Consider the following 12512-nt stretch of genomic DNA (forward strand, 5'->3'; position numbering starts at 1 on the left):
ACAGACTTTGGTATCTGAGGGGCTCCTGGAGCCAATGCCCTGTGGATACTGAGGAAGATGGCAGAGGGGTTAAAAGTCTGGAGCCTGAGAACCTGAACTTGAATCCTTGCTTCAACATTATTAGCTGTGGGTTCTTGGGCTTCCATTTCTTCTTCTCTAAAACAAGGATGACAGTACTCAGTCCCCGGTGGGCCACAGTAGGGAGCATGGGAGTTGGTTACCATCCAGGAACACATGGAACAGCATGTCAGGCAGCTCTGGAGAGGTCAGCTCTTGTTAGGCTGGAGAGGTGAGGTGTTAAGAACCCATGGGGGTGCTCCCTGGACTGAGGATTTGGGGAAAAGGGTTGAACAAAGGTCCTGGATCTTTTCTCAGGTGGACTGGCAGCCCAGGGTGGGGGTCATACCCCTCAGACAAAGGGGCTTAAAGTTGGGAAGTGAGCTCCCCCAGTGCCAGGGTTTCTCTGGCTTTCTCACCCAGTAGAAGGAACAGTCTGACTTTTGCCATTCCCAGACCTGAGGCAGGACCATCTGCAGATGGGCATCTCTCTGCCAGGGGGCTGATCCTCTGTACTACCCTTGGGAGCTGACCCACTTGCTCACAAGTGGCTGGGCTGACCACTGGGGTGCCTGGGAAGCCAGAGAGAGGCCAGGTAGGGTGGGGCTGGGCAGCAGGAGTCCCGGATGCTTGCGAGTGCAGCTGTTCTTAGCTCTGTGACTGCACTGGCCCTGGCTTCTCAGCCCAGAGCTCACCAGGTGCACGCCTCCCTTGGGGGTGCCCGCATTACCCTCTCTGAAGCCCTGGGCCTGTGAGAGGTTGTGTCCAGATGGCTCGCATTCGTTTTGAGGATGCAGGGGAAAAGCCTCCAGGACTGGGTCATGTTTACTGAGTGTTCACTAGTAGGCTCCAGGTTGGGAGCAGGCCTGATGGGGACATCTGCACACCGCTGGTGTTGACGGGCCAGACTGGGGTGACGTGGGTGTCTCTGGGCCTGGCCCCTCTTTGTTGCCGACAGCCTCCATGTGGATTACTGGATGGTGCGCGTGGCTGTCCATGCCAACAAGCCTTCCCTGAGCACCAGGCTGTGCGAAGCCCTTGCAGGGCATCTTCCATGCTGTCCTCTGTGGTCAGGGGCTGGGCGCTCCAGATGTGCAGAGTGGTCGGTCAGTGGTCTCAGAAAGCATGGGAGGAGGTGGCACTGCAGCCCCACATCATAGGACAAAGGCTCCCAACCCCAAATTAGGAATTCTATGTTAAGTCCCTATTTTTATGAGACTAACTGTACTCCAGTATGGGAGGAACTGAGTGTATGTGTGGTCGTGTGTACAAGCCCTTGAACATTCCAGAAAGTTTCTTTCCAGAGATGTTAGCTGAAGGGGAGGAAGGTTATGGGCTCACTCTCTCCTCTTGCCTGTTTCCTCCCCACTTCTCCAGCCCCATCTCTGAGGCTTCGGTTTCCTCATCAGCCTCTTACAATTAGGAGGGGTGAAGAGAGCTTCCCTCAGAACTTGTCCTCAAGGGCCAGTGGAGACAGTTTGTGTTTCCTAGAGTGGGGGGCTTTGGAATCGGGGAGGCTGGCATGGGATGATCTGGAAAGGGCCAGGGGATGCTGTGAGGTGCCCAGACTTTGTCCACTGCCAGGCAGGAGCTGAGAAAGGGGCTGCCTGACCTTTTTAGGGGGTTGTACAACCCAGTGTGGAGCCCCAGGGTGATCAGTCTGGTGCATATAAGACAAATTCAGAGGGCCTAAGTGACTTACCCAAGGTCACACAGCTATCAGGGGGCAGAGCTGGGATTTGCACACGGGCCAACCAGGCAGTTGGGCTTCCATGCCACCATGGTTAGACCTTTGCCAGAACAATCCCCAGTTTTCCTGATAGCTCTGAAGGGGACCTGTGGCTCTCTATGGGCAATGCCAGTTATTAAAAGATCTGTCTAATGAACCGGGCAGAGCCTCAGTAGAGGAATGCTGTGTCACAGACCGCATTTCCTGTGGTCCCTTCCCAGACTGCCAGCCCTGGCGATGCTATTTTCCCCAAACAGCAGTGGACCCTCCCAAAACTGCTTGCTAGGAGAATCTAGAAACTTTCTTCTTGGTGGAAAACCCATAAAAGAGTCACATGGAGTGAGGCAGGAGACCGAGGAGACGACTCCTTTGATCCCCACCAGTCGGGGCCCGTCTGCTTGCCTGCCCTTCGCACCAGCCCTGAAAGCGAGCTGCTCTCCCAGGGGACCTGTGGCCAGTTCCTCCCAGCCCCCCCTTGTGCAGACAGATGACACTGGCAGCCGCAGTTCCTGAGACCAGGAGGTCACCAGGTGGCTGGAGGGAGTGCCCCCTGCTGGGACAGCTTCTTGAGAAGAGCAGGGGAGTGAGATCTTGTGCAAGACCAGGAAGGACAGGTGGCAAGGGGTCAGCACATTGGGAGCAGGACTAGGAGATGTCCCATTGATCTGGGGGAAGCAAGAAGCAGGCCACCGCCAAGGTAGAAATGCATTTTCTAGTGAGTTCTGGATCCACACGCAGGAGCCTGTCAATGCCCTCAGGGACAATGGCAGCTAAGGCCTGGGAAGAGGGTCTACCAAAAGCCGAGCTGAGGACCTGAAGCCCTGCATCCAGCCTGGAGCTCCAGCTGGGGGCGTTCTGGATGCCTCCAGCCAGAAGCCCTTGGAGGTACTGAGCACAGCAAGAGGGCCACTGCCGTCTGAGTCAGCATCACCTCAGTCTTGCTTTAGGGAGAAACAAAGGTGCCTGACTTCACAGCGGGGTTATCACACGTGAGGGGTACAGTCATGCAGGCGCCCCTGCCCTCCATCACTCTGTCTCTCCTAGGCAAGTGGCTGGAAAGGGGACACAAGCAAAAGCAAAAGCAGAAGTCCTGTGCCTTCTGACAGCCTAGGGTCCTCCTGCAGACTCCTGGCAGCTGTCTGGGGCTAGGATGGCTCTCAGAGGGGCAGACGCCTCCTCCTCAGGTGCTGGGTCACAGGAAGGAAAGAGATGAGCTGAGAGGAGTTGGCATGAGCCAGCAGGGGTTGAGCGAGCGGGTGCTGAGCGCAGACTCAGAGGCTTTGACTCTCATACCAGAAAGTTCTCACTTTTTAAGTTAGACAATTGTCTGTCTTTATGTCTTTATATACAGATGCCTTCTGGATAGACAATTCTCCTCTGCTCTTTTGGCAAGGGAGGTGGTAAATTGTTCTCTTCTCTGCAGTTAGATAAGACTCCACAGGGAATCCTATCAGAAGACCCCTGTGAGGAAAAAGATGGTGTGTTCTGCCCATTGACCCCACCAGGGGCACTGAACATGGATCTAACTCATGTGACCATTCCCAGTCCTTTTTATTTTTTATTTGGAGACAGGATCTCACTAAATTGCTTAGGGTCTTGCTAAGTTGCTGAGGCTGGCCTCAAACTTCCAATCCTCCTGTCTCAGCCTCCCTAGGGGTGCACCACTGTGCCCAGCCCCACTAGAGGATTTCTGAAGTCATCCTTTCCATTCCCCTGCCTATGGGCTTTCCCTACCCCTTCAGGTTTTCCCAAGGGGGAAAAGATATTGTTACTTAGGGCTCCCATCTAGAAGATACAAACTGTCATTCTATGGAAGTTCTTTATCATGGCTAACTTAAACCCCTTTTGCTATAAGGAACAAACTAAAGACTACGGACAGGAACACATGCAAAAATAACCTCTGGAGGTCACCAGGATGCACCACTAGTTCTAGAAACAAAAAGAAGTCAGCCTGGACTCCTTCTCAGATAAGCTTGAAGGAGACGGCGCTGGTGTGTGCCGAGGAACTCGCCCCACAGAAATCCCAGGCCAGGGAGGACTCCGGGCTCCTTCTCCTTTTAAGGCAACATCTGAGCTCCCAGGGCTGCTCGAGCCGCAACAAGCCCCAGCCCCACTCATTCCTGGCTATTTGGAGGAAACTGATGATTAATCAGCCCTTTCCCCCTCCCCCACTCGGCCTGTTTTTCATTAGGTTCTTTTTAAAGGGTTGGCACACCTCCCCAGAACAGGCACTTGGCAGATCCTAGCCAAGCAGGACCACAGCGGAGGGGAAGCACCTGAGAGGGAGTGGCCAGGAGTCCCACCGGAGGACAGAGGGCAGAGGTCAGGACCTGGGATGTAAGGGAGAAAAGTGTTCAAATGTGGAAAACAAGCCCTGGTTGGGAAGGGAGCGAAGGCTCTGAATGGGATCCCAGAGCCTGATGAGGTTTACTGAGGTCCCATGGACAGCAAGGGCACTCGGGGACCCAAGGGATTCTGGGCAGGCAGGAGGGAGAGCCTGGGCCCCTAATAGGAAGGTCGGAGGCAGTGACATTGACTTGGTGGCTGTTTTAGTCAGCTTTTTCATTGCTGTGACTAAGAGATCTGACCAGAACGATTGTAGAAGAGGAAAAGTTTATTTGAAGGCTCACAGTTTCAGAGATCTTAGTTCATAGACAGCCGGCTCCACTCCTCAGGGCTCGATTTGAGGCAGGACATCATGACGAAGAGTGTGGCAGAGGGAAGCAGCTCACGTGGTGACCAGGGAGCAGAGAGCCCGCTCTCCAGATACAAAACACATACCCCATGACCACGCTCCCAACTCCCACCTCCTCCAGCCACATCCACCTGCCTCCAGCTACCGCCCAGTTAATCCCATCAGGGATCAATCCACTGATTAGTTTAAGGCTCTCACAACCGGATCATTTCTTCTCTGAACCTTCTTGCATTGTCTCACATGTAAGCTCTTGGGGGACACCTCACATCCAAACCATAACAGTGGCTGTTCGTGAGACAATCAAGCCTAACCCTCAGTTTTTCCTGAACCTGCTGGGTGAAATTGGCTGTCATCTCTCTCTGGGTCCCCAGCTTCCCTCAGCGCAGCCTGTGACTGAGAGGCATGGCATCTCTGCAGCGGACAGTTGGGCCGTGCCTGGTGGGCTCTGAGACATTCCGCTGTGGACGCATTCTGGGAAGGGAAGGAGAGGGAGGCATGATATCTAGAGACCATGCCATCAGCTCTCACCGCCAAGCTCCAGGTGGATGGAACCACTCTGCATGTGGCATGGGAGGGGAGGAGAGTCCCTGGTCACATAAGGGCAGATCATTATAAAAGTTCCCTAAAAGGAAACCCACTGGGTTTCCTCATTTACATCCTATTTGCATACTTCTTTACATACAGAAAAGTTATTACCACTTCCCATTCAGGGCAATCATAAGTGGCAAACTCAGTTCCTTGGGGGCCACAGTGAGTTGGGGGGGCTCTCGGTCCCCTGTTCCATCACCACAGTTCCAGGTGGAATCCCATGCATTCTAGGGCAGGAGGCAACAAGTGCCCTTTCCAAGGCTCTGTCCACCAGGCTCTGGGCCCCTGGGCTGCCTATTATGAGTCTAGCAGAAGAGCCAAGGACTTCTCTTGCCAAATACCCAGGGGCTGGTCTCCAATGGCATGTGTTTGTGGTTCCGGTACAAACTGTCTCCAAAGGGCCAACCTTGCCCTCCATTCCCTCTGGGACAAGGAGTGCCTTTCTTCCTTCCCCTTTTCCACACCCCACTGGGCTCTCTTAAAAGAAACCCTCCATGCTCAGGCCATGGTCTCTCAATGCGCCTTTAAGGAAGGTCCTCCTAGCATATCTTGGAGTCCCAGTTGGACAGTTAAATTTAATGCCGTATTGTAGGTAATCTGCTGCTTCCTCTGATCCTGTGGTGGGGATGTGCACTAGGTCCTCTTGAAATAGCTCCTCGACTTCATGAAGCAAGAAATACCCCTCTCCCCCAGGGAGGTGCTGGGTGGCTGGTGGACACTCAAGCCTCCATTGTGTTCCCCTGACTCCATCCCACAGCCTCCCCAAGCAGCAGCCCACATCTGCATGGTCAAAGTGGAGTTGCAGAATCCTAGTGGACTCCAGGGCTACCTACGGGAGAGGCTTGACCTTAGCAAAATTTTTACTAAAAAATAAAGACTAGGGCTGGGAATGCAGCACAGTGGCAGAGTACTTGCCCAACGTGCATCAAGCCCTGGGTTCCATCCCCAGCATTGCAATAAATAAATAAATAAGTAAAAGACAACACTGGGAACTTCTGAAGAGACACACGTGTTTTGCAATTTGCTGTAAAGGTACATCTTTTGGTCTGTTACCCACTTCTTAATAATTAGCTCCTTGTTTCAATGAGATGATGTTGCTAGGTAAAATTTATGAATATCCTTAATTGGTACAATGTTAGCAACCCTGTCTTGATTCTTTCAATTTCTTTTTTCTTTGTCAATGTACTGGCTTATAACATTCCAGTATCTGAGAACTGGTGACCTCCCCTTGGCAGCAGGGCTGGGACTAGGTATGAGGCAGTGTGAACTTGAGCACAGAACACAGGGGCAGAAGCCAAGTGAGGTGGCGCACACCTATAATCCCAGCAACTTGGGAAGCTGAGGCAGGAGGATTCCAAGTTCAAGACCAGCCTCCACAGCTTAGCAAGACCCTTTCTCAAAACAGAGGAAAAAGGACTGGGGATATAGCTCAGTAGCAGGAGCGCTTGCCTCGCATGTGCAAGGTTCTGAGTTCAATCTACAGCACTGAAAAAAAAAAAAAATTCAAAACAGGATCAGTGTTGGTGATTTTTGCTTTTGCCTCAGGTGCTAACATTGTTAGAAGCAGTCCTTTTAAGGGGGTCAGAGGTGCCATGGGTAAATCATCCATGACAGAAAGGCAAATCTGGGTCTGAAGATGCTCTGGGAAAGAAACTGCGCTTGGTCCAAACCTCTGCAGGTGTTCTTTCTGGCATCTCATGACCCGTGGCGGAGTCTGACACTGGCCTGTTCTCTCCGATTGGAATCCCGCAAAGCCCCACTTCTGCTATTCTCTCAGGGACATGCCCATCACTCTCCCAAACACCCAGTGTCCTTCGGAGGCCCAAGGGCAGTTGTATAAGTGCTCCCTCGCTTGTCCTGTAACCCGCTCCTCTACTGAAGCCAGCTCTTCATGTTTATTTTTCTTTTCTGAATTCTTAGGAAAGCAAGCAAGTGGAGACCAGAGCCGATGCCAAGAATGGAGAGGAAAGGGGCAGAGATGCCAGCACAAAGGCCCTGGGCCCCAGACGGGACTCAGACCTGGGAAAGGAGCCAAAGAGGGGCGGACTAAAGAAAAGCTTCTCCAGAGACAAAGAGGAAGCTGATGGCAGGAGTGGGGAGAAGCCAAAGGAGGAGAAGGTGATCAGGGGCATCGACAAGGGCCGGGTCAGGGCTGTGGTGGACAAGAAGGAGGCAGGGAAGGATGGGAGAGGAGACGAGAAGACGGTGGCCGTCAGGAAGGAAGAGGAGAAGAGACGGAGTGACAGGAGTTCAGGCCTGATCAAGGACAAGGACAAGAAGAGCGAGGAGGTGAAGGAGCTGGCCAAGAGAGGGGACAGTGAGAAGGTAAAGGGGGACAGCAGGAGCACAGATGTGAGACGGGAGGATGAGAAGACAAAAAGAGCCACTGGGGACACAGATAGGAAAAAGGAGGAGGGGGGGGCAAAAAGAAGAACCGAGGACAGGGACACGAAAAAGGAGGTTGAGAAAGTCCAGAGGGAGGAGTCCCCAAGTGAGAAGGAGGCCCAGGAAGAGAGCAAGACCAAGACAGCCGAGAAACAGGCCGCTGGAGGCCCCAGCCCCAGCAAACCCTCGGAGGGGCCCCCCAGGGCGGAGGAGGAAGCGGCCCCCAGCATCTTTGACGAGCCTCTGGAGAGAGTGAAGAACAACGATCCGGAGATGACGGAAGTGAACGTCAACAACTCGGACTGCATCACCAACGAGATCCTGGTCAGGTTCACCGAGGCCCTGGAGTTCAACACCGTGGTCAAGGTGTTCGCCCTGGCCAACACGCGCGCGGACGACCACGTGGCCTTCGCCATAGCCATCATGCTCAAGGCCAACAAGACCATCACCAGCCTCAACCTGGACTCCAACCACATCACGGGCAAGGGCATCCTGGCCATCTTCCGAGCTCTCCTCCAGAACAACACGCTGACCGAGCTGCGCTTCCACAACCAGCGGCACATTTGCGGGGGCAAGACGGAGATGGAGATCGCCAAGCTGCTCAAGGAGAACACCACCCTGCTCAAGCTCGGCTACCATTTTGAGCTTGCCGGGCCCCGAATGACCGTCACCAACCTGCTCAGCCGCAACATGGACAAGCAGCGACAAAAGCGGCTGCAGGAGCAAAGGCAGGCCCAGGAAGCCAGCGGAGAGAAGAAGGACCTGCTGGAGGTGCCCAAGGGAGGGGCCCTGGCCAAGGGCTCCCCCAAACCTTCACCCCAGCCATCTCCCAAGCCTGCTCCAAAGAACTCCCCAAAGAAAGGGGGTGCTCCAGCTGCCCCTCCCCCTCCTCCCCCGCCCCTGGCTCCACCCCTTATCATGGAGAACCTGAAGAACTCCCTCTCCCCAGCCACTCAGAGGAAAATGGGAGACAAAGTCCTCCCTGCCCAGGAGAAGAACTCACGTGACCAGCTCCTGGCCGCCATCCGCTCCAGCAACCTTAAACAGCTGAAGAAGGCAAGTTGCTGTGGGCGTGGCCACAGGGCAGGGTGCCCAGGGGCTGACAGGAGAGGGCAGTTGTAACAGGCCAGCATGCAGACACTCCTGCAGGTGCACCCAGACCCCGGGGCCTGCAGGTCATCTCAGCCATGCTCCTGCCCCCAGGCAGGCCACATCTGTATCTCCCTTACAGGTGGGACTCTATGCTTCCTTTAGCCTCGCCCTCCACACCTGGAACTCCTTCACCAGCCATCAAACCTGTTCCTCCTGCTAATGGAGAGGCAGCCTCCACACATGGAGTGTTGCTGTGGCTCTTCCTCTAGGTTGTCTTCTCCTTCCCCCCCAAAAAAACTGGAGATATTGAACCCAGGGGCTCTTTGTCACTGAGCTATCTCCCCAGTCTTTTTTATTTTAAAAAGGTCTTGCTAAATTGCTTAGGCTGGCCTCAAACTTGGGATCCTCCTGCCTCTCATCCTCTGGGCAGGAGGAATTATAGGCCTGTACCACTGCACCTGGCTTCTTCCCCCGAGTCTCCTTTTCTCCATTTCCCCAAACAAAAGTGATACTGGTTTTATGTAATCCCCTCTCAGGATCAGCTCAGTTCTATGGGTCAGTCTATCCCAAAGGTTTGCCCTCAGTATAGTTTATCTTTGACTAACCAGTGCAATGGACACATGGATCATCCCCGGGCACCCTACTTCTCATAGTCCTGCCTCCCTGGATGACAAAGTCCATCGTCATTTGCCTGTCTGAGTGAATATCCTACTCTCACATTATTTGCCACTGGACACCATGAGATAAAGGACAACCTCACTTATAATTCTAGTGGTCATCTGATGACATCCAGGTTTTTTGTTTGTTAACTTTTTGTGATACTGGGTATTGAACCTACCACCAAGCTACATCCCCAGCACACACACACCCCTTTTAAATTTGAAACAGGTCCTTGATGAATTGCTGAGGCTGGCCTTGAATTTTTGATCCTCCTGCCTCAGCCTCTCAACTTGCTGGGCTCTGATGTCTAGTTGTTACAGAACAGGAGAAATGCTCCTTCAGTGTCAATACCTCATACATTCATCCCACAGACACATATTGAGAGGTGTGGGATGGTGTACTTCCAGAAGGGAGGGAGGTGAGATGAATTCCAGAGGCCCAGTTGCCAAACTCCTTGCTCTAACCTGTCTCTCTGCCCTACAGGTGGAAGTGCCCAAGCTGCTTCAGTAGGACCAGGCTGCCGGGCTCTGGTGCCAAGGCCATGACGGCCCTGGCTCACATCCAGGGCTGCACAGACCCTGCCCACACCACTCTGGCTGACCTTCTGTGGCTGTCCCTGTTCTGCCATGGGAGAGCTCAAGGCCTGGGCCACACTCAAGGGAGGACGCTGCATCTCCTCTCACCTTCCTTTTCTTGTCTCTGGGGCTCTCCAAAAATTGCTTTGATGCCTGGAGCTGAGGTTTCTGGACAAGAAGAGTTTTTTTTTTTTTTTTTTTTTTTTTTTTTTGTGCATCATGGAGAAGATGGCACTGCCCAGGCCCTTTGTAGTTGGCACGCTTCAAAAGGCCTATGATCCAGGAAAGATGTCCCCCAGGGACCACATATCCAGCCCCACTGCCCTTCAGGGCCAGGATCCAGGCCACTGAGGAGCCCTTGGGGCAAAGCTGCTGGGCCAGTGGTACTCTGAGGGGCAATGGCAGAGGGAGCCAGGGCGTGGGAGTCCAAGGGGAGAGTAGGAGGGGCTGAGGACACGGAGGGCAGCTGGCCTGGATGGACAGTGCCCGGTGGGATTAGGCTCCAGAGGAGAGGAAAGGAACAGACCTGAAGGTTTGATGCCAAAGCAGACATTTTCCTCACACCCACCCGCTGTTGTAAAAATAGCTGTGTATCTGTTTTTCCATAAGATTTTGATAATATATACAAACCTTTAGCTGAGAGTCACTATGTCTCACCTCTGTCATATACTACAGGTCCTGATACTCACCCAGGGCTCCCAGGAAAGCTGTAGAAGCTCAGGTTCCCTGCCTCACTGTACAAGTTGACCATAAACTCAGTTTACCACCACAAAAGGATCACATGGCGGAAAGCCTAAGCTCTGGGTGCAGGAACCCCCAAAGTAGTTGTCCTGGGTGTGCTTCTGAATTAGGCTTCCTGCCTGGACTCAGTGTCCAGAGCTGGTCTCAGGGTAACACGGCAGAGCCAAGCTTGGGGCCCTAGATGGCTATATTAGGCAAGTTCAGGGGATGCTCATTCCATGACTCTTCCCAACTGTGGGCTCACAGCCAGCTCCCCACAGCAGTCATAGGCCCAGGAAGGACCATGCAGGGAGTAGCACCCACACCAGATCCCAGGGTACACTCTACCTCAGAAGGTATGAGCTGAAGCTAAGCCATTTCCCCCTATGCCTGCTGGGTTATGTTCACTAGCTAGATGCTCTGTATTTTTCCGGTTATCCTTCAACTCTGTGAGGTGGATACTCATGTTCTCTCCATTTTGCAGATAAAGTATGAGACAGAGATTAACTGTCTATGATCACACAACTAGCAAAAGGCAGAGGGCACAGGTCTTGAGCCTTCAGAGCTGCTTCTCATAACAGATCCTCCTGCTTACCCCCACCCCACTGAGATGAGACTGGTGATGGTGCCTCAGGAAAGCACTAGAAACCTAACAGAACCAATCTCCAAATCTTCAGGCTTCAACAGAACCTGTCACCTTAGAGCCCTTTCTACCAAACTTGAACACGGTTTAGCCAGAGGAGAAGCCTATTCCCTTCCTCCGCCCTCCTGGGGGATCCTGCCGGGGCCTGGGATGATGTAATCATTTCTCTGGTGCCTCTGAACTTGATGCGGGGGCACAGCGCCATCTGGGGGTAGACAGCTTACCACGTTCTCCCGCTGCTCCTCTAGGTGCTCTGGGGACCTGGAGGAGGCTACCTGGGCCAGGAAAAGAAGAAGGGCGGATGGGACTGGGAGCCTGTCGCACCCTAGGGGACTGTTTCGGGGGCTCTGCTCGCGGTCTTGGAGGGCCAAAGGAGAGCGCAAGGCACGCAGCGGACGCGGGCACTCACGACCTGTTCTGTTGTGGGAAAGGGGACGGTACTCGCCGGGACGCATTTCTGCAGGACATGTTCGCACCGCCGCCCACCTGCTCCGCTCGCACTGGGAGTCAGGAGTTTGCTGGCTTCACAGGGAGTCAGGGGATTGCTGGCTTTCCCTTCCTGAAACCCAGGGGGAAAGAGCCAGAGATGTTTTATCCTAATCCAGAGTATGAGCTTCAAAGAAAGCAGATAACTTGTCCAAGATGATGAAGCCGGACTCAAACCCAGGTCCCCTGACAACCAGTCCATCATGCATACATCTAGGAAAAGCCACGACTCAGTTCTGCAGAGTCAGCCTGCAATCCCCGTCGGAATACCCTGGACACCGCCGCCCGCCCTCAGCTCTCCCCGCCCCCATCAACTTCTGGCGGTTCCCCTTCCAGCTCTCCTGCTCCTCTGGCTTAGTCCTTACGGCCCCGGGTCCCATCCTGTCTGGCCTCACCCCTGCAGGAAAAGTGCCCTTCCCACCTACCTTCGGTCCCCAGGAAACTCCAGAGCCTGGCCCTAGCCAGGGACAGGCACCTGGGGCCTGCCGAGGCTCTTGCCAGACTTATTGTCACAGGAGCTCCAGAGGCTCCGGGCTCAGTCTCACTCCAGATCTCCTCCTGGCTCACTCCTCTTCAAGAAACAAAAGTTCTGGGCAAGTTTCACCCAGGATCGTGCTTTTGGAAGACCAAGACCGCCCCTCAGGGGCTGGAGTGCCATACACTGTGGTTCCCGTAGGTAGCTCTCTGCGGGAGCCTCTGAAGTCAGCCTTAAGTCGGGCCCTTGAGTGCCTCCCCGGCTGCCCCGCCTTGCCTGCGCAACTTCTCCGTCTCTGAGCTCCCGCCTCCAGCCCCCTAGATCCTCTTCCTTACCGGCTCTCCCTTCCTTCACTACCAGCCCCCTAGAAGCTCTGCCTCCCTGATCAAGTTGTTCCTTTGTGGGAT

At 54.0% G+C, this 12512-nt stretch overlaps 1 protein-coding gene across 1 annotated transcript in view; it reads left to right on the forward strand.

The window, feature by feature from the left end:
* Positions 1 to 10427, forward strand: part of Lmod1 (leiomodin 1) — a 40543-nt gene extending 30116 nt beyond the window's left edge. The window contains exons 2-3 of the mRNA XM_027945551.2: positions 6990 to 8510; positions 9690 to 10427. Of these exons, the coding sequence (XP_027801352.2) occupies positions 6990 to 8510; positions 9690 to 9716 (1548 nt within the window). The 3' untranslated portion in view covers positions 9717 to 10427. The remainder of the gene's footprint in view (positions 1 to 6989; positions 8511 to 9689) is intronic.
* Positions 10428 to 12512: the final 2085 nt, after the last annotated feature.

This window comes from Marmota flaviventris, chromosome 12 (genome assembly GCF_047511675.1).
Source record: "Marmota flaviventris isolate mMarFla1 chromosome 12, mMarFla1.hap1, whole genome shotgun sequence".
Taxonomy (NCBI): domain Eukaryota; kingdom Metazoa; phylum Chordata; class Mammalia; order Rodentia; family Sciuridae; genus Marmota; species Marmota flaviventris.